The sequence below is a fragment of the Chlorocebus sabaeus genome, chromosome 2 (genome assembly GCF_047675955.1).
Source record: "Chlorocebus sabaeus isolate Y175 chromosome 2, mChlSab1.0.hap1, whole genome shotgun sequence".
NCBI lineage: Eukaryota > Metazoa > Chordata > Mammalia > Primates > Cercopithecidae > Chlorocebus > Chlorocebus sabaeus.
Window position 1 is genome coordinate 34,631,927 of NC_132905.1, and position 21,654 is coordinate 34,653,580.

General features: G+C 39.8%; 1 protein-coding gene across 11 annotated transcripts in view; it reads left to right on the plus strand.

Annotated features, from left to right (window-relative positions):
- The window catches only part of PTPRA (protein tyrosine phosphatase receptor type A), a 163,907-nt gene that overhangs the window by 83,819 nt on the left and 58,434 nt on the right, over nt 1-21,654 (plus strand). For 8 of the 11 annotated variants that reach the window (XM_037990670.2, XM_008019184.3, XM_008019145.3 and 5 more), the window contains 3 exons: nt 6,540-6,618; nt 7,131-7,472; nt 16,869-16,895. The exons of 1 other annotated variant lie outside the window; for it this stretch is intronic. In XM_037990670.2, the coding sequence (XP_037846598.1) occupies nt 6,546-6,618; nt 7,131-7,472; nt 16,869-16,895 (442 nt within the window). In that variant the 5' untranslated portion in view covers nt 6,540-6,545. The remainder of the gene's footprint in view (nt 1-6,539; nt 6,619-7,130; nt 7,473-16,868; nt 16,896-21,654) is intronic. 2 more of the 11 variants (XM_073007157.1, XM_073007187.1) reach the window with 1 other exon arrangement.

The window sequence follows — 21,654 nt, forward strand, 5'->3', positions numbered from 1 at the left end:
CCCTTACCTAGGTCTTTGTTGTTCCCAGGACCAGACAGGCTTTTTCAAGCTCCCAAGTCATCTCAGTTTGAAAGACTATATCTGACCATTGCCTTGGCCAATTTCTCTTTATCCTTCCAAGTTCAATGATTGTCCCACTGCACTCCAGCCAGAGTGAGAGAGCAAGACCCTATCTCAGTAAATAAAACTAAATAAATAAATCAGCCATAGTTTATTTAATCACGTCTCTCTCCCCCATTGATAGACATTAAGGGTATTTCCAGTTTTCTTCCCTTGAAAACAATGCTACATTGAATAACCTTGTACATGGGTCACTTTGAAAGTATGGATATGTATCTGTGGAATAAGTTTCCAGAAGTGGAATTGTGTCAGAGGGGTTGTGCATTTGTAATTCTGATGAATATTTATAGATTATGTGAGAGTACCTGTTTACCCAAACTCTTGCCAATGCAGCATTGTCAAAGTTTTTTATGTTTGCTAGTGTGATAGATAAAAAATGGTATCTCCCAGCATTGCTTTCTCTGATCATCAATGGGGTTGGGCATCTTTGCATACATTTAAGAGAACTGTATGTTTTTTGTGTGTGTGAGTTATGTTTCATATCGTTTACCTGTTTTTCTTTTAGACTGTTGGTCCTTTTTTTCTTAATCTGTAAACCCTTTATGTATTAGGGAAATTGGTCTTTGTGAATGAGTTGCAAATATGTTTAAAAAGGTCATTCTTTAATGTGGAAGCAGCTGTTTTGGTGGAATGGTGGAAAAAGAAGCCGGATTTCTATGGAGACAACCCTTTCTAGAGATTTGGCTATGAAGCAGAGTAGAGACATGATAGCTGGAGGATAGATGTAGATGCAAAGAAGTTTTTCATCTTCTTTGAAAACTTAATTGTGTTAAAAACTGGTATGAAAGGGAGGGTTAAAGCTAGAGATGGTGGTAGAAGAAAATGCAGGGTTCCTAAAGGACTGAGATTCTTGGGTGGAATTTCAGGGAAGGGGAAATTTTCTGGATATGGTGACTGGTGAGTTAAGGGTGTCCAGTTCAATGGCTTTTATTTTCTTGGAAGTGTAGGCAAGGCCAACAGCCAAATTTGTGGGAGGAGATGGTTAGAGGGGAAAGGAGGTTTGAAGTAATCGCTATGGAGAATTGGAGAGAGCTAAGGAAAGACAAAGACTGCAGAAAGTGCTTAGGGTTCCACTGAAGCAGAAATAGTGATTTGTAGTGATACAACCCTTATGAGTTGTTTGATTTTTTTTTTTTTTTTAAAGCAGCATTTGGCAGTCCAAGTATAGGGCTGACAGTTTGGGATTTTTCTTTCTATGTTGGTGTAAAAGAACAGTGTCGCGAGGGAAGTTAGGACAAAAGAATGGTTGAACTGACACCAGGTTTTCTTGATTTGGTAGAGAAGGAAATAAAGATAGAGCAGAGATATTGAAAATAATTAGAGAGGGGTTCAAGAGACTGAAGGCCTGGGTGAGGTCAGAGAGCAGGTGTAGTAGGCATAACAGACAGAACTACAAGGATAGAAAGTGTGGTTTGGAGAGTGGGAAGGCAAGATTTATTCAGTATGGGGGCTTTTCTGGGTAATGACAGAATCTGGAGTACAGCCATTGTCATGAGTGGCCCAAGTATAATAGAGAGGGTCATTGGAGTTAAGGAAGTCAAGGAACTGAGAGGCTGGCCTAGATGTGGATTTTGGTTGTCATCCATGAGGATATTGAAGTCATCCAGGAGAATAGCAGGCCTAGGGCACAGGAAGAAAACTGAGACACTTACAGTGTCTTCAGTGAAAGGAAAGCACAAGGCAAAAAACTTTCAAAAACAGGGACTGTTAGGCCGGGTGCAGTGGCTCACACCTGTAATCCCAGCACTTTGGGAAGCCAAAGCAAGTGGATCACTTGAGGTCAGGAGTTCAAGACCAGCCTGGCCAACATGGTGAAACCCCATCTCTACTTTTGTTCTTTTCCCTTGTTCTTGTATTACCTTTCTGGAAAGGAATTTTTATTGTAGGCTAATTGTTATTCCCACCAGTATTTGAGTCCTTTTCATATGACTCTTGCCAGTACTGGATATTTCATATGATTTATCTCTTCTGTGAGCACCACTCACTCACTGGAGATTGCACCACTGTACTCCAGCCTGGGCGACAGAGTGAGACTCTGTCTCAAAAAAAAAAAGAAAATAGAGAGAGTGCCTAAATACTCCCTGCCCCCAACACCTGCACAGCCTCCTCATTATCCACATCCTGCACCACTGTGGTACCTTTGTTGCAACTGATGGACCAACATTGACTCCTCATTATCACTCAGGCTTTGGTGTTGTGCATTCTGTAGATTTGGACAAATGTATAATGACATGTGTCTACCATTGTACTATCATATAGAAGAGTTTGACTGCCCTGACAATCCTCTGCTCCACCTACTTACTCCTCTCTCCTTTTTGTAGCCCCACAACCACTGATTTCTTTTTTTTTTTTTTTTTTTTTTTTGAGACGGAGTGTTGCTCTGTCCCCCAGGCCAGAGTGCAGTGGCGCGATCTTGGCTCACTGCAAGCTCCACCTCCTGGGTTCATGCCATTCTCCTGCCTCAGCCTCCCGAGTATCTGGGATTACAGGCGCCCGCCACCACGCCCGGATGATTTTTTGTATTTTTTAGTGGAGACAGGGTTTCACCATGTTAGCGAGGATGGTCTCGATCTCCTGACCTCGTGATCCCCCTGCCTCGGCCTCCCAAAGTGCTGAAATTACAGGCATGAGCCACCCACTGTGCCTGGCCCTTAAAAAAAACAAAACAAAACAAGGTCTTGCTCTGTCACCCAAGCCTGAGTGCAGTGATGCAATCACTCCTCACTGCAGCCTCGACCTCCCAGGCTCCAGTGATCCTCCCACCTCAGCCTCCTAAGTAGCTGAGACTACACGCACACACCACCATGCCCAGCTAAGTTTTGTATTTTTTATAGAAACGTGGTCCTGCTATGTTGCCCAGGCTGGTCTTGAACTCCTGAGCTCAAGCAATTTGCCTGCCTTGGCCTCTCAAGGTTTTGGGATTACAGGCATGAGTCACCACACCTGGACTTTTTTTTTCCTTTTTTTTTTTTTCGTTTTTTTTTTAACCAGTGATCTTTTACTGTCTCCATGGTTTTTCACATTGGCTTCTTTTGCTTAGTAATATGTGTTTAAGTTTCTTCTATGTATTTTCATGTTTTTAGCTTATTTCTTTTTAGCAGTGAGTAATATTTCATTGTCTGGATGTGCCATCACTTATTTATCCATTCACCTACTAAAGGATATCTTGGTTGCTCCCAGTTGTGGCAATTATAAATAAAGTTGCTGTAAACGTCCATGTGCAGGTTTTTTTAAATGGCATAAGTTTTCATCTCATTTGGGTAAATACCAAGGAGCACAATTGCTGGATCATATGTTAAGAGCATATTTATGTTTTTGAGAACTACCAAACTGCCTTCCAAAGTGGATGTACCGTTTTACATTCCCACAAGCAGTGAATGAGAGTTCCTACTGCTCCATATTCTTACAAACATGTAGTATTCTCAAATGTTTTGGATTTTAAAACCAAAATCCATTTTAATAGATGTGTAGTGGTATCCTGTTTTAATTTGCAATTCCCTAATGTCTTGATGTTCTATGTCTTTTTCAGATGCTTATTTGCCGTACTGTATATCTTCTTCGGTGAGGTGTCTGTTCAGGTCTTTTGCCTATTTTTAATCTAGTTGTTAGTTTTCTTGTTGAGTTTAAGAATTCTCTGTCCTTTGTCAGATGTATCTTTTGCAAACATTTTCTCCTAGTCTGTGGCTTGTCCTCTCATTCTCTTGGCATTGTCTTTCACAGAGTAGATGTTTTATATTTTAATAAAGTCCAGACTATCAATTATGTTCTCATGGATCATGCCTTTGATGTTATATCTAAAAAGTTCTCACCATACCCAAAGTCATCTAGATTTTCTCCTGTTATCTTCTTGGCATTTTATAGTCTCATGATTGATATTTAGGTCTGTGATTCATTTTTAGTTAATTTTTGTGAAAGATATAAGGTCTGATATGGATTAATTTTTCTGTATGTAGCTGTCCAGTTCCAGTGTCCATTTGTTGAAAAGACTATCTTGCTCCATTTTATTGTCTTTGCTGCTTTGTCAGTTGACTATATTTATGTGGGTCTGTTTATGATCTCTGTTCTGTTCCATTGATCTGTCTGTCTTTTCTTTTGCTAATACCACACTGTCTTAATTACTATAGCTTTAAAGTAAGTCTTGAAGTCCAATAGCATTAATCTTTGACTCTTCTTTAATATTGAGTTGCCCCTTCAGAATCTTAATGTCTCTCCATGTAAACTTTAGAATCAGCCTTTTTATATTCACGAAATAACTTGCTGAGATTATGATTGATACTGCATTGAATCTATAGACTTATTTGAGAAAAACTGACATCTTGACAATATTGAGTCTTCCTATCCATAAACATTGTTTATGATGGGCTTCTTTATGTTTAGAAGCTTTTGATTTTTCTGCTGTGAGATATTCCACTTCTAGCTTTATGATTTCTTACATTGCCTTTTATACTTAGAAACTTTTTCCTCATCCTGAGCTCACATATTTATTTTCTTTTAAAATGTGTTTTTCAAACATTTAGTTTCTAAACCTATGTGGAATTTATTTTGGTATATGGAATGAGATGGTGGTCTAATTCCCTCCCCTCAAATATGTAGTTATTTTTCCCAAAACCATTTTCTATTGATTTATCAAGAATAGACATGTATACATGTATAATAGTCAGCCTTCTACTTGTTTTTTGACCCTTGTGAAGGAAATTGTTTGAGTTTCCAATTTTGGATTAGGCTCAGATAGTAATTGAGCTGGATTCTGCCAGAGATAAATGTTAATTTACTATCCAGCTCTTCCACAGAGTTATAAAAATGTAAGTTTTATGAAAATCTAACAGTATATCACTGGTTTAATGATCACAGCCTAGGAAGAATGGGGAAATGGTGAAAATCTCATGTGGGTGCACCTGAAGGCCACTGTTGAGTCCATCTCCCTGCTAGGCACCGCTGCTGGCACCAGGGGTAGACTCCTGGGGTGTATATGAACCACCTACATCTCCCTTTCTTCCCCTATACCCCTAAGATTTTCATGTGTCCCTTAAGGATGTATGTCCTACTTCCCTTGGAGAGTCGCTACCATATTGAACACTTTAGACTGTGAGTCCTGTGAAGATGGGGCTTGTGAGTGTATTGCTCCCCAGTTATTTCTCTAGCATTAGCTCAGTATAGGGCATAAAAATCTGAATGGATGAACAAACTACTATTACTGGTGGGAACGTGCTACTATCTTACATGGTTTGAGGTGGCATAAAGGTTGAGAACAGCTATATAATGTGTTCCTTGAAGGGCAGCAGTACATCAGTGCAGTCAGCCTACCTTCATACTTCTCACTCTGAAAACTGTAAAGCTGCACCTAGCAATCAACTTGGGATCTTTAAAAGGGACTGCTCCCTAGCTCTCACCCACAAAGCTGCAGTCTAGCACAGGTGACTTTTTTAAAAAAGTTTTTTGGGCCAGACGGGATGGCTCACACCTGTAATCCCAGCACTTTGGGAGGCTGAGGTGGGCAGGTCACCTGAGGTCGGGAGTGTGAGACCAGCCTGACCAACATGGAGAAACCCCATCTCTACTAAAAATACAAACAGATTCGCCAGTCATGGTGGCACATGCCTGTAATCTCAGCTACTCGGGAGGCTGAGGCAGGAGAAATCGCTTGAACCCAGGTGGTGGAGGTTGCGGTGAGCCAAGATCACACCATTGCACTCCAGCTCAGGCAACAGTGCGAGACTCTGTCTCAAAAAAAATAAAAAAGGAGTCCTATTATGGCTTATATTTATTTTTACGGGTTGGATATCTCTAATCCCAAAATATGAAATGCTCCAAAATTTGAAACTTTTTGAGCACAGACATGATTCTCAAAAGAAATGCTCACTAGGACATTTTGGATTCAAAATTTGGATTAGGGACTGGGTGTGGGGGCTCATACCTGTAATCATAGCACTTTGGGAGGTTGAGGCGGGAGGATCAATTGAACCCAAGAGTTTGAGAGCAGCCTAGGCAACATAGTGAGACTCTGTCTCTACAGAAAATTTTAAAAATTAGCCAGGCATGGTGATACATGCCTGTAGTCCCAGCTACTCAGGAGGCTAAGGCAGAAGAATCACTTGAGTCCAGGAGGTAGAGGCTGCACTGAACTATGATCATACCACTGTCTCCATCTTGGGCAATAGAGCAAGACCCTATCTCTTTAAAAAAAAAAAAAAAATCTGAAACACTGCTAGTCCTCAACCGTTTTAGATAAGGGATAGTCAATCTTTATAAAGACTTAGTTATTGGATATCTGAGGAAGCATTCATATCAAGATCCCAAAAGATCATTGGTTTAGACACACGTTTTAATAGCTTGGAAATCCAGAATACTCTTCTGGTGACCAGCTCAGACATAGTCATGATAATATAGGACCTCATCTAACATGGCTCCCTATTTTCCAGATAAGCATGGATTCCTGGTTCACTCTTGTTCTGCTTGGCAGTGGTCTGATATGTGTCAGTGCCAACAATGCTACCACAGGTAAATTGTAATTTGATAAGGCTGCTATTTGAAATGAAATTTTGCTTTCACATTTAATGAGCCAAATTTGAAAACCAAGATGGTATTTGAAGAAAGGAATAGAAAAATTTTATTCGAAGTGATGGTAAAATAGGTGTCTTCAGAAATCTTGGAATTGTATTGAATGCTCAGCATTGTTTTTCATACATTTAACTGCTTTAAATAAATCAAAGAGATTATGTGTTATTTCCTGAAAAGTAAAATAAACTGTTGATATTTACAACTCTATATATGGTTTCTGAGGAACTAAGTGAAGAATCTTATGTCTTTCTCCCTTAAACCATAGTCCTTTGGAGGAGGTAGGAAAGGTCCAGCATTAAATAAAAACATAGCGGGTGGGTGGGTATTGGGGGGTTGGTCTTTGCTTGGTCTCCATATGTTTGAGAGTTTATTAAGGCTTGCTGCTTTGTGTCTCACAACTTTTTAGCCTCACATTCTTCATGTGATACTTCCTTGTTTTTTGGTGTTTGTAGTTGCACCTTCTGTAGGAATTACAAGATTAATTAACTCATCAACGGCAGAACCAGTTAAAGAAGAGGCCAAAACTTCAAATCCAACTTCTTCACTAACTTCTCTTTCTGTGGCACCAACATTCAGCCCAAATATAACTCTGGGACCCACCTATTTAACCACTGTCAATTCTTCAGACTTTGACAATGGGACCACAAGAACAGCAAGCACCAATTCTATAGGCACTACAATTTTACCAAATGAAACGTGGCTTCCAGATAACCAGTTCACGGATGCCAGAACAGAACCCTGGGAGGGGAATTCCAGCACCGCAGCAACCACTCCAGAAGCTTTCCCTCCTTCAGGTACTAGAGATGATTCTCTTTATTCTTTTGCTCTTTGAGTTTATTCATCCTTTTATTACCTTGTGTTTCCTAGCCTTAAAATTTCTTCAAATAAGTAAAATTGCTCAAGGGAAGTAATGAAACCTATATTTGAAATTTTTAGGCATATCTGGTTAGCATGAGTGAAGAGGAAAGAAGAAAGATTCTGGAGAATATCATTCTGCTATGTGGGATCCTGGTTAGATTGAGAGGACTTAAATGTGTTTAAAGGTAGAGAAGAAGGCTTAAAAAGAGAAAGAGAGGAGCTCATTGACGATGCAAGAGACTGAAGATGAAACGACACAGAGAATGAGTAATAAGATTAGGTTTGAAAAGGGAGAGATCCATGGAAACCATGGAAAGGAGAATGGATATTGATGTCCAAGACAATTAGATATGGCGTGGGAGGCCAGTGGCTAGGGGTGTCATTAGAGAGGCTCTGGGAAATGGTTACATTGCAGTGCCAGTTGTTCAGGGCCTCAGGTTGAAGCAGTAGTCCCAAGGATAAAATCAGAGACGTGGGTCTGAGACCAGGACAGGTAAGACAAGTTTCTGACCTCTTTGAACCTTAGGTACCTTGTCTGTAAAAGAGGGTTAGAGAGACCCTCAAAGGGCTTCTGGGAGGAGTAAATGTAACTGTCATCCCTTTTCTAGCAAAAATCACTCTTTCCTCTTCTGTGTTCCCCAGCCCTTTGGCTCTAATTTCTTCCCAGTTAGATAGTGAGAGCCCCTAAGCAGAATCACATCTCGCTCATGGGGAACATTCAGGAACTGTTTGCTCAGTTGGTTCTCATTTGTTACTACAGGTGATATCTTTTACTATGCCTTATAACTCAGACCCTTCACTTGCCAGCTTTTCCCCATATTTTCTACCGTAAAGACAAGACAGCATTTGCAGTTAAGAGGGCAGTCTTCAGTACCACACTGAGTTTGAATCCCAGCTCTTCCATAAACCAGTCATGTTTATGGCATAGCTGGCTTACTTGATCTCTCTACCTCAGTTTGTCTGTCTGTGAAACAAGAATGAGTGATAGTAATAGTTCTTACCTCATAGAGGAGATATTAGGATTAAACAAGTTAATATGGGTAAAGCACTTACAAAGATTCCTGCACAGGTTAAGCACTATTTTTAAGTGTGAGCTGTTAGTATTGTTGTGATTATTGCTCTGATAGTTCCCAGTGAAATATGTGAAGGTACCTTTAATGCAGATGGCATCTCACTATTCTTGATGAAATAGAGGACTGCAGACAAGTAATGTCTGACACTCGCTTTGTGCTTTAAAGTTAATGTAGTTTTGTCATAGTTATTACTGTGTGCTAGGCATTGTACTAAGAGTTTTCTAGAATAATCCTGTGAGGTAAGTTCTATTTTATGTTTTATAGGTGAAAGTATTTTACAATGATGAAACTGTAGTTTGTGGAATGTTTTTCAATGTACAGGTCATGACACAATTCATGAAATCACTTTAGCGGGCCACCACTAGTTTTGTTTTGTTTTGTTTTGTTTTAATGGATGATCCAGTTCCATGTTTATTCTTTTAATGTTACATACAATTTTTTGAAATGTTAGTAACAACATAAAATGTTGGGTTGTGGCCATTGCTTAGGGAGAAAAGCAGAATAACTTGTACAAACTGAATGAGTGAATGGAAAAGGTAGAGACTGTAACACAGGCCTGACTGACTGGACAGCCCATGTTCTATTCTGTACTGTCTTTCATTTAACAGTTCTGTGACATGACCATGGATAATCATCTCCTTTTAACAGATGCTTAATTTCAGACTGTATATAGAGGTTAAGTGATTTGCTTTAGATCTCAAGGCTAACAAGTTAGGACTATTTCTCACTTTTGCAGTCTTTCCACTCTGCTTATAGGGAACTTAGTTTTCCATAAACTGACTTAGGTCCAAATTGTGCCACAGCTAAGAATCTAGTTATTGTACATTTAACACATTTCATGTCATAGGAGACTGAGACTACATTTCTCTAGTGGCATTCATTCAAGATGAGTAAAACACAGCAAACCGTTATTGCACATGGGAATTTCATGGTCTTAAACCCCATATCCCACTTATCACCACGATTTTACCAGTCCTCCTGTAACAGTTACAGTTTTTTATTAAATCAGTATTTGATGTATATTATTGTAATTATGAAATATTCATTGCTGAGCTATAAATATAAATGGATTGTTTTTCTTTCTTGTATAATTTTTTTTCTGGATTTAATAATTGCCTTATTTTTTGTTTATTTAGTTTTCTGTTTAGTCAGGCCAGGCACACTGGCTAACACCTGTAATCCCAGCACTTTGGGAGGCCCAGGTGGACAGATCACTTGAACTCAAGAGTTTGAGACCAGCCTGGGGAACATCATGAAACCCCATCTCTACAAAAAATACAAAAATTAGCTGGGCATGGGTACATGTGCTTGTAGTCCCAGCTACTCAGGAGGCTGAGGTGGGAGGCTTGCTTAAGCCCAGGAGGTTGAGGCTTCAGTGAGCTGTGTTCATATCACCGCACTCCAGCCTGGGTGACTAAAGTGAGACTATGTCTCAACAAAGTTACTGCTACTCAATTCTTACCATGCTCTCCAGAGCCTCTCAAAACAGCTTTCTACAAAGTGAGATTTATTAGATAATCTATTTCTTTTTTACCTCTAGAAATTCCTCCTGAGCCCTACGTTGTCTTATTCCAGTCTAGGCTTGTTGATCTTTAGGGCTACTGCACAGATATATCAGTCTGGGATTTCCCTTCTCTGTCATTCTGGGAATTCCCCTTGCTGCTGCTTCCTGACTTCCATATTGTCTTCTTTCTTGTCTCCTCTCATCATTCGGTAGATTCTTGAGAAAAGGGGTCCATGGGAGTCAAATTGCATGAGACCTTACGTGTCTAAAAATATCTTTAGGGCTGTGCATAGAATTTGAGGAATATTTTTACCCTAGAATTTTTAAAGTATTGCCCTAACTGACACCTGCTTACTAGGTTTGGAGGATTTTACTGCTATCTTAATTCCTAATTATTTGTATGCTTTCTAGGATCTTCTGTTTATCATTGGTATCCTGAAATTTCACAGAGATGTATCTTGATGTGGGTCTTTTTCGTTCATTATTATAGATACTTAATAGGCCCTTTGGAGCCTTGATCTTGCATTTCTGAAAATTTTCTCCCGTTTCTTTGAAACTTTCTCCCCCTCTTCCTTTTTTTTTCTTTTCTCAAATTCTTATTATTTGGATATTGGATGTATCCTGAATTAATTCCTTTTTTTTTTTTTTTTTTGAGACGGAGTCTCGCTCTGTCCCCCAGTTGGAGTGCAGTGGCACGATCTCGGCTCACTGCAAGCTCCGCCTCCCGGGATCACGCCATTCTCCTGCCTCAGCCTCCTGAGTAGCTGGGACTACAGGCGCCCGCCACCGCGCCCGGCTGATTTTTTGTATTTTTAGTAGAGATGGGGTTTCACCGTGGTCTTGAGCTCCTGACCTTGTGATCCGCCCGCCTCGGCCTCCCAAAGTGCTGGGATTACAGGCGTGAGCCACCGCACCCAGCCTCATTCTTTAATTTTTAAAATTTTTCCTTCCTGTTGATCTTTGCTATGAATCTTTTTCTCCTTTTAAAAATAAACAAAGGCCAGCTAGGCACAGTGGATTACACCTGTAATTCCAGCACATTGGGAGGCTGAGGCAGGAGGATCACTTGAGCCCAGGAGTTTGAGACCAGGCTAAGCATCATAGCAAAACCTCATCTCTACAAATGATTTAGAAATTAGCAGGGCCTAATGACTCATGCCTGTGGTCCCAGCTACTTAGGGCTGAGGCAGGAGGATTATTTGAGTCCTGGCAGTTGAGGCTGCAGTGAGCCGTGATTGCACCACTCTACTCCAGTCTGGGTAGCAGAGGGAGACCTCATCTCAAAAATAAATAGGCCAGGTCGCTCACTCCTGCAATCCCAGCACTTTAGGAGGCCAAGGTGGGTGGATCACTTGAGGCCAGGAGCTCAAGACCAGCCTAGCCAATAAGGCAAAACCCTCTGTCTACCTACTAAAAATTAAAAAAATTAGTCAAACGTATTGGCACATACTTGTAATCCAAGCTACTTGGGAGGCTGACATGAGAATTGCTTGAACCTGCAAGGTGGAGGTTGTAGTGAGTCAAGTCCCTGCACTACAGCCTGGGGAACAGAGTGAGACTGGAGACTCTTATTTAAAAAAAAAAAAAAAAAAAAAAAAAAAAAAAAAAAAATCAGTGACAAGTAAAAAAGTAGAATACCTTTTTTAAAATTTTTTTTATTTTTTTGAGACAGTCTCACCATGTTGCCCAGGCTGGAGTGCAATGGCGCAATCTCGGCACACTACAAACTCTGCCTCGCTGGGTTCAAACAATTCTCCTGCCTCAGCCTCCTGGGTAGCTGGGATTACAGATGCCCACCACCACGCCCAGCTATTTTTTGTATTTTTATTAGAGACAGTGTTTCACCATGTTGGCCACACTGGTCTCGAATTCCTGACCTTATGATCTGCCCGCTTCGGCCTCCCAAAGTGCTGGTATTACAGGTGTGAGCTGCTGTGCCCAGCCTAGAATACCTTTTGAAAATAAATCAATAATAAAATCCTTTAAAAAAAAAAAGCATATATATTCATTTTTTCCATTTATAATATAAGTAATAAATATGCTGAGTTGATTTCTGCATATTGCTTTTTCAGTTAGCCTGTCATATTTGTTCTTTGTTTTGGTAAAGAGCTGCTGTGTTGAAGGATATACCTTAATATATTTATCCAGTTTCCCCTATAAATGGACATTAAGATTGTTTTCAGAGTATTCTTATAAACAATACAGTTTGTCATTTCAGACACATATAAGAATATTAGTAGGATAAATTATTTTAAGTGTGCATTTATAAATTTATGGATATTGCCACAATTCCCTCTGCTAGGAAGTCTGTTCCTATTAACAGTATGTCGAAGTGCCTGTTTTTCTGAACTCTCTTCAGTGTGGTGAATTATTAAACTTCTGGATCTCTGCCAATCTGACAGGTGAAAAATAACATCTCAGTGTAACTTTAATTTGCGTTTTCTGAGATTGAGCAACTTTGTGTAATTTAAAAGATCATTTAAATGTATTTTTCTGAGCATTCTTTGTTGATATTCTTTACCCATTTTTATTAGGGTGTCAAGGTTTTCCTGACTCGTTTGTAGATGTTCTTTGTACGTTTGGGAAATAAGTCCTTTGTCTATGGTAAACCTGCAAATATTGTTCCCTAGGTGGTCATCTAGATTTTCTGCATTGCAGAAGATACCGTTAGCTATTTTTAATTTTTTTAATTTAAATATTTCTCAGTTTATTTTAAGTTTTCTAGGAGTTGGGTCATATTTAGGAAGGTTTTCCTTTCTCCAAGATTATAAAAATAATTTTCTTCTGGACTTCTATGGTTTCACGCGCACACGTGTGTGTGTGTGTAGACGCACTTAGGTCTATCTCGAATTTATTCTGATGCAGAAGTGTGAGCTATGGATCTGTTTTTCCCCAAATATCTAACTTGTCCCAATACCCCTTAATAATTTGTTTTTCCTCATTGATTTGAAATGCCACCCATCTTATATATTGAATTCAGGTATTTATTTACCTCTTCATATTTATTTGGGAACATTCATTTTATTTTCTATTAATCTTTTTCTCTGTCCATGTGCAAAGCCCCACTGTCTCAATAATTGTAACTTTGTAAAGTATTTAATATCTGGTAAAATTAGTCATTCTTTGTTAATTTTATTTTTCAGAATTTTGTTAGCAATTCTTACCATAAACATTAGAATCAACTTGTCTAGCAGGAAAAAAAGTTTGTATTGATCATGTTAAATATGTAGATTAACAGAGAAAATGGCATCTTAAAGATGTTGAGTCTAACTATCCAAGAATGCAATATATTCCATTTTCTGAAGTCTGTGTTTTTTTTTAAATCTTCTGTTTTTCTTATTATAAATGGAGCATTTTCTTCCATCATATCTTCTGACTGGCTACCGTTGGGGATATGAAGGCTACTGATTTTTGTAGAGACATTTTGTACTGGCCACCTTAAACTCTCTTAGTGTTGAAGTAATTTTCTTCATTAATTATTATGGCTTCAAGTCATCTCATCTGCATATATCCTCCAAATTTGTAGAACTTTCTTTTTCTTCTGTTCAATTGCATTGATGAATACCTCCAGAACAAAGTTAAGCAGCTGGTAAATGCAGACAGCATTCTCTTGTATCTGACACTAAGGAGGACACTTTCAGTGGTTCTTCATTATACATGGTACTGACTCTTGAGTTGAGATAAACATATTTTATTGTGTTCAGGATTTAATGAGCATTTATGTCAGGAATGGATGTTAAATTTTGCCAGTTGCCTGTTCAGGATCAATGAGCAAAATCTGAATGATTTTTTTCTCTTTTGGTCTGTTTCTGTAGTGGATTCTGTTCCTAGGTTTGTTTGTTTGTTTGTTTGTTTTGAGATGGAGTCTGTCGCCAGGCTGGAGTGCAGTGGTGCAATCTCAGCTCACTGCAACCTCCACCTCGCGGGTTCAAGTGATTCCCCTGCCTCAGCCTCCCAAGTAGCTGGGACTACAGGCATACACCACCATGCCCAGCTAATTTTTTGTATGTTAGTAGAGACGGGGTTTCACTGTGTTGGCCAACCTGGTCTCGAACTCCTGACCCCGTGATCCACCTGCCTTGGCCTCCCAAAGTGCTGGGATTATAGGCGTGAGCCTCCATACCCGGCCAGTTTTTATTTATTTGTTTTTTAGAGACAGAGTCTTGCTCTGAATTAATTATTTAATCTTCTTAATTTTTCTTTCCTGTTGACCTTTGCTTTGCTTTAAAAGTCTTTTCCTTTGAGTCATCCAGGCTGGAGTACAGTGGCACAATCATGGCTCACTGTAACCTTGAACTCCCAGACTTAAGCAGACCCCACCTCAGACTTCTGAGTAGCTAAGGACTATAGGCACATGTTACCACGTCCAGCTAATTTTTAAATTTTCTCAGAGACAGGGACTCACTGTGATGCCCAGACTGGTCATGAACTCCTGGCCTCAAACAATCCTCAGCCTCAGCCTCCCAAAGCACTGGGATTACAGGCGTGAGCCAAGGCTGCCCAACCATATCGTATCATTCCTGTAACAAGCTGTTGCAGTCTGTTTGATATTATTTCTGTTTAGAATTTTCTTTTCTCTGTCTAGATATTCACAGATTATCTCCAAATGAGATTGATCTATGTTTTTCCTTTGTGTGTGTATTCTTTTGATAAATTTTAATTTTTAGTGTTTTGTTTTGCTACATGGAAAGGATTTAAGTTTACACTAAAAAATACTCTTTTTTTTTTTATGACAGGGTCTCACTGTTGCACAGTGCTGGAGTATAGTGGCATGATCTCGGCTCATTGTGGCCTCCACCTCCTGGGCTCAGGCGATCCTCTCACCTCAGCCTCCCGAGTAGCTGGGATTACAGGCGTGTTCCACTATGCCCAGCTAATTTTTGGTATTTTTTTGTAGAGATGGAGTTTCGCCATGTTGCCCAGGCTGGTCTCGAACTCCTGGGCTCACGTGATCCTCCTGTCTTAGCCTCTCAAAGTGCTAGGATTACAGGTGTGAGCCACTACATCTGGCCATTTCATTCATGTTTTCAAATATATTTGAATGAGGAAAAGTTCTCCTTTATGGTTATTTATTATAATAGCCTACAGAGCTATTAATTTTTAAATTTTGTTTATTTTATGTCTCATTTTTTTTTTGTTTAGGCTGAATAACCATTTATTTCATAGTTTGTTACTTTTTTTCTTCCGAAGAACTTGCTATTGTGCATTTATAGTCCTTTTATTTTTAAGTTTTCTATTTCATTCATTTTTACTTTCTACCTTCTTTAGATTTATTTCGTGCTTTTTCTGTCTTCTTGAATTGAGTGTGCTTTATTTAATTTCATTCTTTCCTGTTAATTTTGCACAAGCACAGCTTTAGCTACATCCCATAGGTATTTCTATAGGTAGTTGTTTTAGGATGCGCTATAAGCTGCTCTGACAAAGATACCAAAATTCAGTGACTTAAATAAGACCCAAGTGTCTTTCTCTCCCTAGTTACATTCCAGAGGTGGGCAGGGCCTTCGTTTCAGTAGGGATCAAATTCCTTTCCTCTTGTAGACCTACCATCCTAACAGTATTGCCCTTATCTGTTTGATTAGCGATAGTTCTCACCATTGGGTTCTAGTTGCAACCACTGCGAAGGAAGAACAAAGGGAATAGAGGGCATTTCTTTTCCAAAAGATGTGACCTGGAAGTTACATTGCTTTAGCTCACATCCCGTTGGCTAGAATTCATCACATTACTACATCTAGCACAAAGGAGTCTCAAATATAGTCTCTGGCAGGAGAGCTGGGATTACAGGTGTGAGCCACCACACCCAGCCGTCTGTTTGATTTTTGAGATGGAGTCTCACTCTGTCACCCATTCTGTAGTGCAGTGGTGCGATCTCGGGTCACTGCAACCTCTACCTCCCAGGTTTAAGCAATTCTCATACCTCAGCCTCCCAAAGTGCTGGGATTAAAGACGTGAGCCACTGTGCCTGACCCATTTTGGTTTTGATTTTTTTTTTTTCCTTTGAAATAGAGTCTTGCTCTGTCATCTAGGCTGGAGTGCAGTGGCATGATCTCAGCTCGCTGCAATCTCCCCGTCTTGGGTTCAAGTGATTCTCGTGCCTCAGCCTCCCAAGTAGCTGGGATTATAGGCACCCGCCACCACGCCCAGCTAATTTGTTTTGTATTTTTAGTAGAGACGGGGCTTCACCATGTTGGCCAGGCTGTTCTCTACCTCCTGACCTCAGGTGATCTACCACATCATTTTGGTTTTGATTTTTATTTTCAAGTGTTTTCTTACTTTGTCGTTTCTAATTTTATTGCATTGGGACAAAAGAATATTGTACTGTTTCTACCGTTGGGGTTTATAAGGGCTGTGGATATTTTACTAGCCTTTGAAAAGAAAGTTTTCTCTGTTAGTGTGTAGAGTTTGGTATATACCAATTAGATTTTATTATCATTTTGGTCTTTTATATCCTTATTTAATTTTGCCCTCTTGAATTTTAATATAGCTGAAGACATAAAGTCCTCTAATAACATGTGTTCTCTTTGCATTCTTGTACTTTTTATGAATATTGATGCTGCACTATTTGTGTACCCAGCGAGAAGGCCAGACCACTGTCCAAAGTTTAGTGAATCTGGGCAGTCTTGTTTCCCAGTTGTTGGAAGATACCTCATGGAGGAAAGCATTCCTAATCCTGGAGCTTGTTTTGTTGTACTCTAAATTGAATTGTAATGTGTTTCTTTAACCTGAATGAATGTTTCTATTTTTTACTTACTACACAGGTAATTCTGACTCGAAGGACAGAAGAGGTGAGCTGCTCACCTTGTATCTGTTGTTGCTTTTACACAGTGTACAGTATTCATCTATTTCCTCTGCTCATAGTCTGTGGTAACCGTGTGCGTCTGTGGCTGTGTTGTTTGTTTACTTTCCCTTAAGTTATTTCCGTGTTAATCTCTTAGAGAAGAGAAATGGAAACAAGTACTGTATTCAGTATGTTTTTTAATGTAGACTATGGATTCTAACAGCTATGATGTATTTTAACAAGTAACAAAATATTTCTTACTTCGTCATGTCACCTTGTTAACATTACTTTTTGGTGATATTAGGTCATAATTTCTATACCGTGAGTTACTTCTGATTTCTAGGCCACAGTTCCCTTTAAACATTCTTTGTGTTGTTTTTCCCCTAGTCTATAAAATGTCAACCCTTTGTGGCTTTATATGGATTTTAAGGATTTTCAGCCCTTTAATGTAAAGTGTCTATGGCCTGAGATGTATCTGTGGTTTAAGCTGGACTGCTGAGTCCCTGGTCACTAAAAAGTAGGTATTTGTCTGCAGAAGTGTGGCACATTTTGCCTAGAATGACAGTAAGGCTGCTGTCGAAGAGCATGAGAGAAAGAGAAAGAGATCATGTAACATTCTAAGAAGTGATTATTACATTTGAGTTTTAAAAATGTTACTGTTTGAAGCAGTATTTTTATCATAATTTTCTGTTTTATCAAATCAGACTTGAGTTTTTGTCTGATTCCATTATTTAACCATACACAATTTTCCCTGTGTAATTAAGTAGTGGAACACTGGGAGGCGTATGAAGTCCCACTAAGTAGGGAGCATTTGAGTCAGAAAAGTGGGTACTCTGATCTTTTATGTGATGTCCATCTGCCATTGTATTTGGTAAGGAATAGTGAGGTGTTACCATACTGTGTATAGATTTCCCTCACTTTTCCAGATCTCACTTTCCTAAACTTGGGAACTAAACATTGGATTAATACAGTGTCTTTGCTATTCAGATTCACTTGCCAGATTCTATCAAATGTAGACTTAAATAGGTTTTATTGTGGTAGATATTTATATGCTCCCTAAAACTGCTCTTTTAACCAGCCTTACAATAAAGTCAGAAGTCAAAGTGGTAGGCTTCCAGATGAAACATAAGGTCCGTTGACTCCTTCCTCTATTTAGTATATATTTTCATAATATTCAGCCTTTTCTTGCCCCAGATATCATGCCTATTTTACCTACCTAATATTTAAGTAGTTTCCATGTTGTGATTAAAAAAATAAAATTACCTTAATTACCTAGATTATTGCTAATTGTGACATATGTAAAGACTATTAATGTAATAAATCTCCTTTCTTAAGTCAAAAAATAATTTTGTATGATTCCAGTCAAGTGACTGAAAATGCATCGGTATTCTCAGCAGTCTCTAAAGTCCCAAAATCTAATGACAATTTTACCAGAACAGATCTTTAGAAGTATTGCTATAAATTTGGATATCACATTCTAATTTTAAGCCAAATGCTTTTTGATAAATAAGCCAGCTGTTTGGAAATATTTGTGTTATAATGGGTTCGATAAGCGGTTATGTCTTATGCAGATTAATTAGGGGCTACATGTTTTTATGCACTGGTCTTTGGGGTGCTTTTGAACCGTAGGGTCTGATGTTTTAATTGTCAAAACAAAAAGAAATGAGAGGGAGGGCAACTTTTCTTCCTCTTCTGAAGTCCAGAAAACTGGTTATTTTCTCATGCATATTATTTTTAAAATGTATTCCAGCCAGGTGCAGTGGCTCACACCAGCACTTTGGGAGGCCGAGGTGGGTGGTTAGATCACAAGATCAGGAGTTAAAGACCAGCCTGACCAGTATGGTGAAACTCCGTCTCTACTAAAAATACAAAAATTAGCCGGACATGGTGGCGTGCACCTGTAATCCCAGCTACCTGGGAGGCTGAGGCAGGAGAATTGCTTGAACCTGGGAGGTGGAGGTTGCAGTGAGCCAAGATTGCGCCACTGCACTCCAGCCTGGGTGACAGAGCAAGACTCTGTCTCAAAAAAAAAAAAAAAAAAAAAAAATTCAGCATCTTAATATGTGTAAAGAAGTAGTCTCCTCGAGCTACTACTTAAGTCTAGAAAGAGTTGACATTCTTGTTTTAAGAGTGTTAGGGCAGTTTGGGAGGCTGAGGCAGGTGGATCGTTTGAGCCCAGGAATTCCAGACCAGCCTGAGCAATATGGGGAAACCTTGTCTCTACTGAAAATACAAAAATTAGCCAGGCATGGTGGTATGTACCTGTAGTCCCAGCCACTTGGGACGCTGAGGTGGGAGGATCACCTGAGCCCAGGAAATGAAGGTTGCAGTGAGCCAAGATTGCGTGACTGTACTCTAGCCTGGGCAACAGAGTGAGACTCTGTCTCAAAAGAAAAAAAAAAGGGTGGGGATTATCATAGTGCCATTATTATTATGAGTTTATGATGGCTTTCTCTAAGTACCTTTTACATGCAGTGCCTTTTAGGCATCAAGGATTCCAGAAAAAAAATATATTTAAAAAAAAATATATATATATATACATATGCTTCCCTGTCTCAGGGAGGAAATACGTGAACATCAGGAACCGAAGGCTACTCAGTTACATGCCATTGGATATATCACACAAAGTGCTGAGGGAACTCAGAAGACTCATTATATCTGGGGAGTGGAAAGGAGGCACAGAGATGAGCTTTGGGGAATTTAGATTAAAATAGCAAATGGGGAAAATGAAGACACACCAGACAGGGCACAAGCAAAAAGACATGAAAGAGCAAAGTCATATGTTTGAGCATCTGTGTGCAGTTGACATGTGTGTGGTGTGGGGAGTGGTTGGAGGTGGCCTCAACAGAATGGGTGTGGTGGTCCACTGAGTTCAGGAGTTGGAGCATCTCCTGAAGATGATGGTGAGTAAGGAAGTCACATAGTCAGATGTTGGTTTTAGAAAGATTTTCCAGAGGACTTAGGAGAGATAGATGGACAAGAGAAATTTAGGTTTCTGAATAATTTGGCTCAAAACAACAGTGATTGGGCTCAGCCCAGTTGTTAGATTCTAGAGGCAATCCAATGAATATTGCAGTTTTTAGAGCCAATAGGAAACATTTAAAACAACATTACAACCTTGCCTTTGAGGGCTGATAAATACTTGTACCAAAAAGTGTGGCAATAGGTAAATGGGCCATAGGAACTGGGGTTATAGGACTATGGCTATTCCTTCACTGACTAGTTCGTAGTTGACCAGCATGTGTCTGAAGTCGTTAAGTCACTTACCTGTTTACTTGTGAGCCCTTCAATTAATATGGCCCTTTGTTTTCTTGGAAAGAAGTTATAGCAAGTAGATATCTGTTGTTCCGGAACACCATTTTAGTGTTTTTTCATTTTATGCTTGTTCCCTGGCCTGAATCTAGAAAGTAAAACTTTGCTAGAATGAAGTTGGGGTTGAAACAATTTCGGTTTGTAACCATACTGTCTCTGTCTCATCTACTCAGCTCTGCCTTTGTAATGTAAAAACAGCCATAGGCTGGGCGTGGTGGCTCAAGCCTGTAATCCCAGCACTTTGGGAGGCCGAGACGGGCAGATCACGAGGTCAGGAGATCGAGACCATCCTGGCTAACACGGTGAAACCCCGTCTCTACTAAAAAATACAAAAAACTAGCTGGGCGAGGTGGCGGGCGCCTGTAGTCCCAGCTACTCGGGAGGCTGAGGCAGGAGAATGGTGTAAACCCGGGAGGCGGAGCTTGCAGTGAGCTGAGATGCGGGCACTGCACTCCAGCCCAGGCAACAGAGCGAGACTCCGTCTCAAAAAAAAAAAAAAAAAAAAAAAAAAAACAGCCATAGATGGTATGTAAATGAATGAACATGGCCATGTTCCAATAGCATTTTATTTACAAAAACAGGCAGCGGGCTAAATTTGGGCTATAGTTTGTCGACCCCTGTTCTAGGCAAAGAACTGCCTGAGCGTAGGAAGCTGGACTGAGGTTCTCTACTAGTGTGTGAACTTGTGGATGCCAAAGCCAATCTCTTCCCTTCATGTCAGACACTTTGTAAATGTTACCTGTTTTAAATCTCCCATTACCTCTAAAAGGTGGAGGGTGCTATTCTACCATTTCATACATCATTCTAAGAGATTATCACACTACTAGTAAGTTAGGGTAGTAGGAATTTGAACTTCAGGTCTGTCGCACCCTACGACCCCGTGCCCTGGAAATGGTTTTCTAAGGCTGGCCTATGGTTCATTGGTTGATTTCAACCCAGAATTTAAGAATGTTTTAAGAATACATCTAGATGTAAGGATTTTTTTGTCAATATTACTCCACAAACTGGATTGTTTATTTTGACCTGATAACTCAGGAACTTTCTTGTATTATTTCTCTCCCTTCTTACTGGTTTCTTCTTTGGACTCTCCTGTTGCACAGGTATTGGATCTCCTGGACCTATCCAGCTCCTTTTCTGTGCTGTCATATTTTTCATCTCTTATTCCTCTGTGTTCTGGGAGCTTCCAGGACAGTTGCTCTTTCATACAACTAATTTGGTTTTCAGTTATATCAGTTCTCCTATTTAGCCTTTCTTTTTTTAGAGGCAGGGCTAGGGCAGACTCGTGCTCTGTTGCCCAGGCTGAACTGCAGTGGCCTGATCACAGCTTACTGCAACCTTGACCTCTGGGACTCCAGCAATCCTCCAGCCTCAGCCTCCCAGGTAGCTGGGACTATAGGCATACGCCACCATGCCCAGCTAATCAGATGTTTGTTTGTTTGTTTGGTAGAGACAGA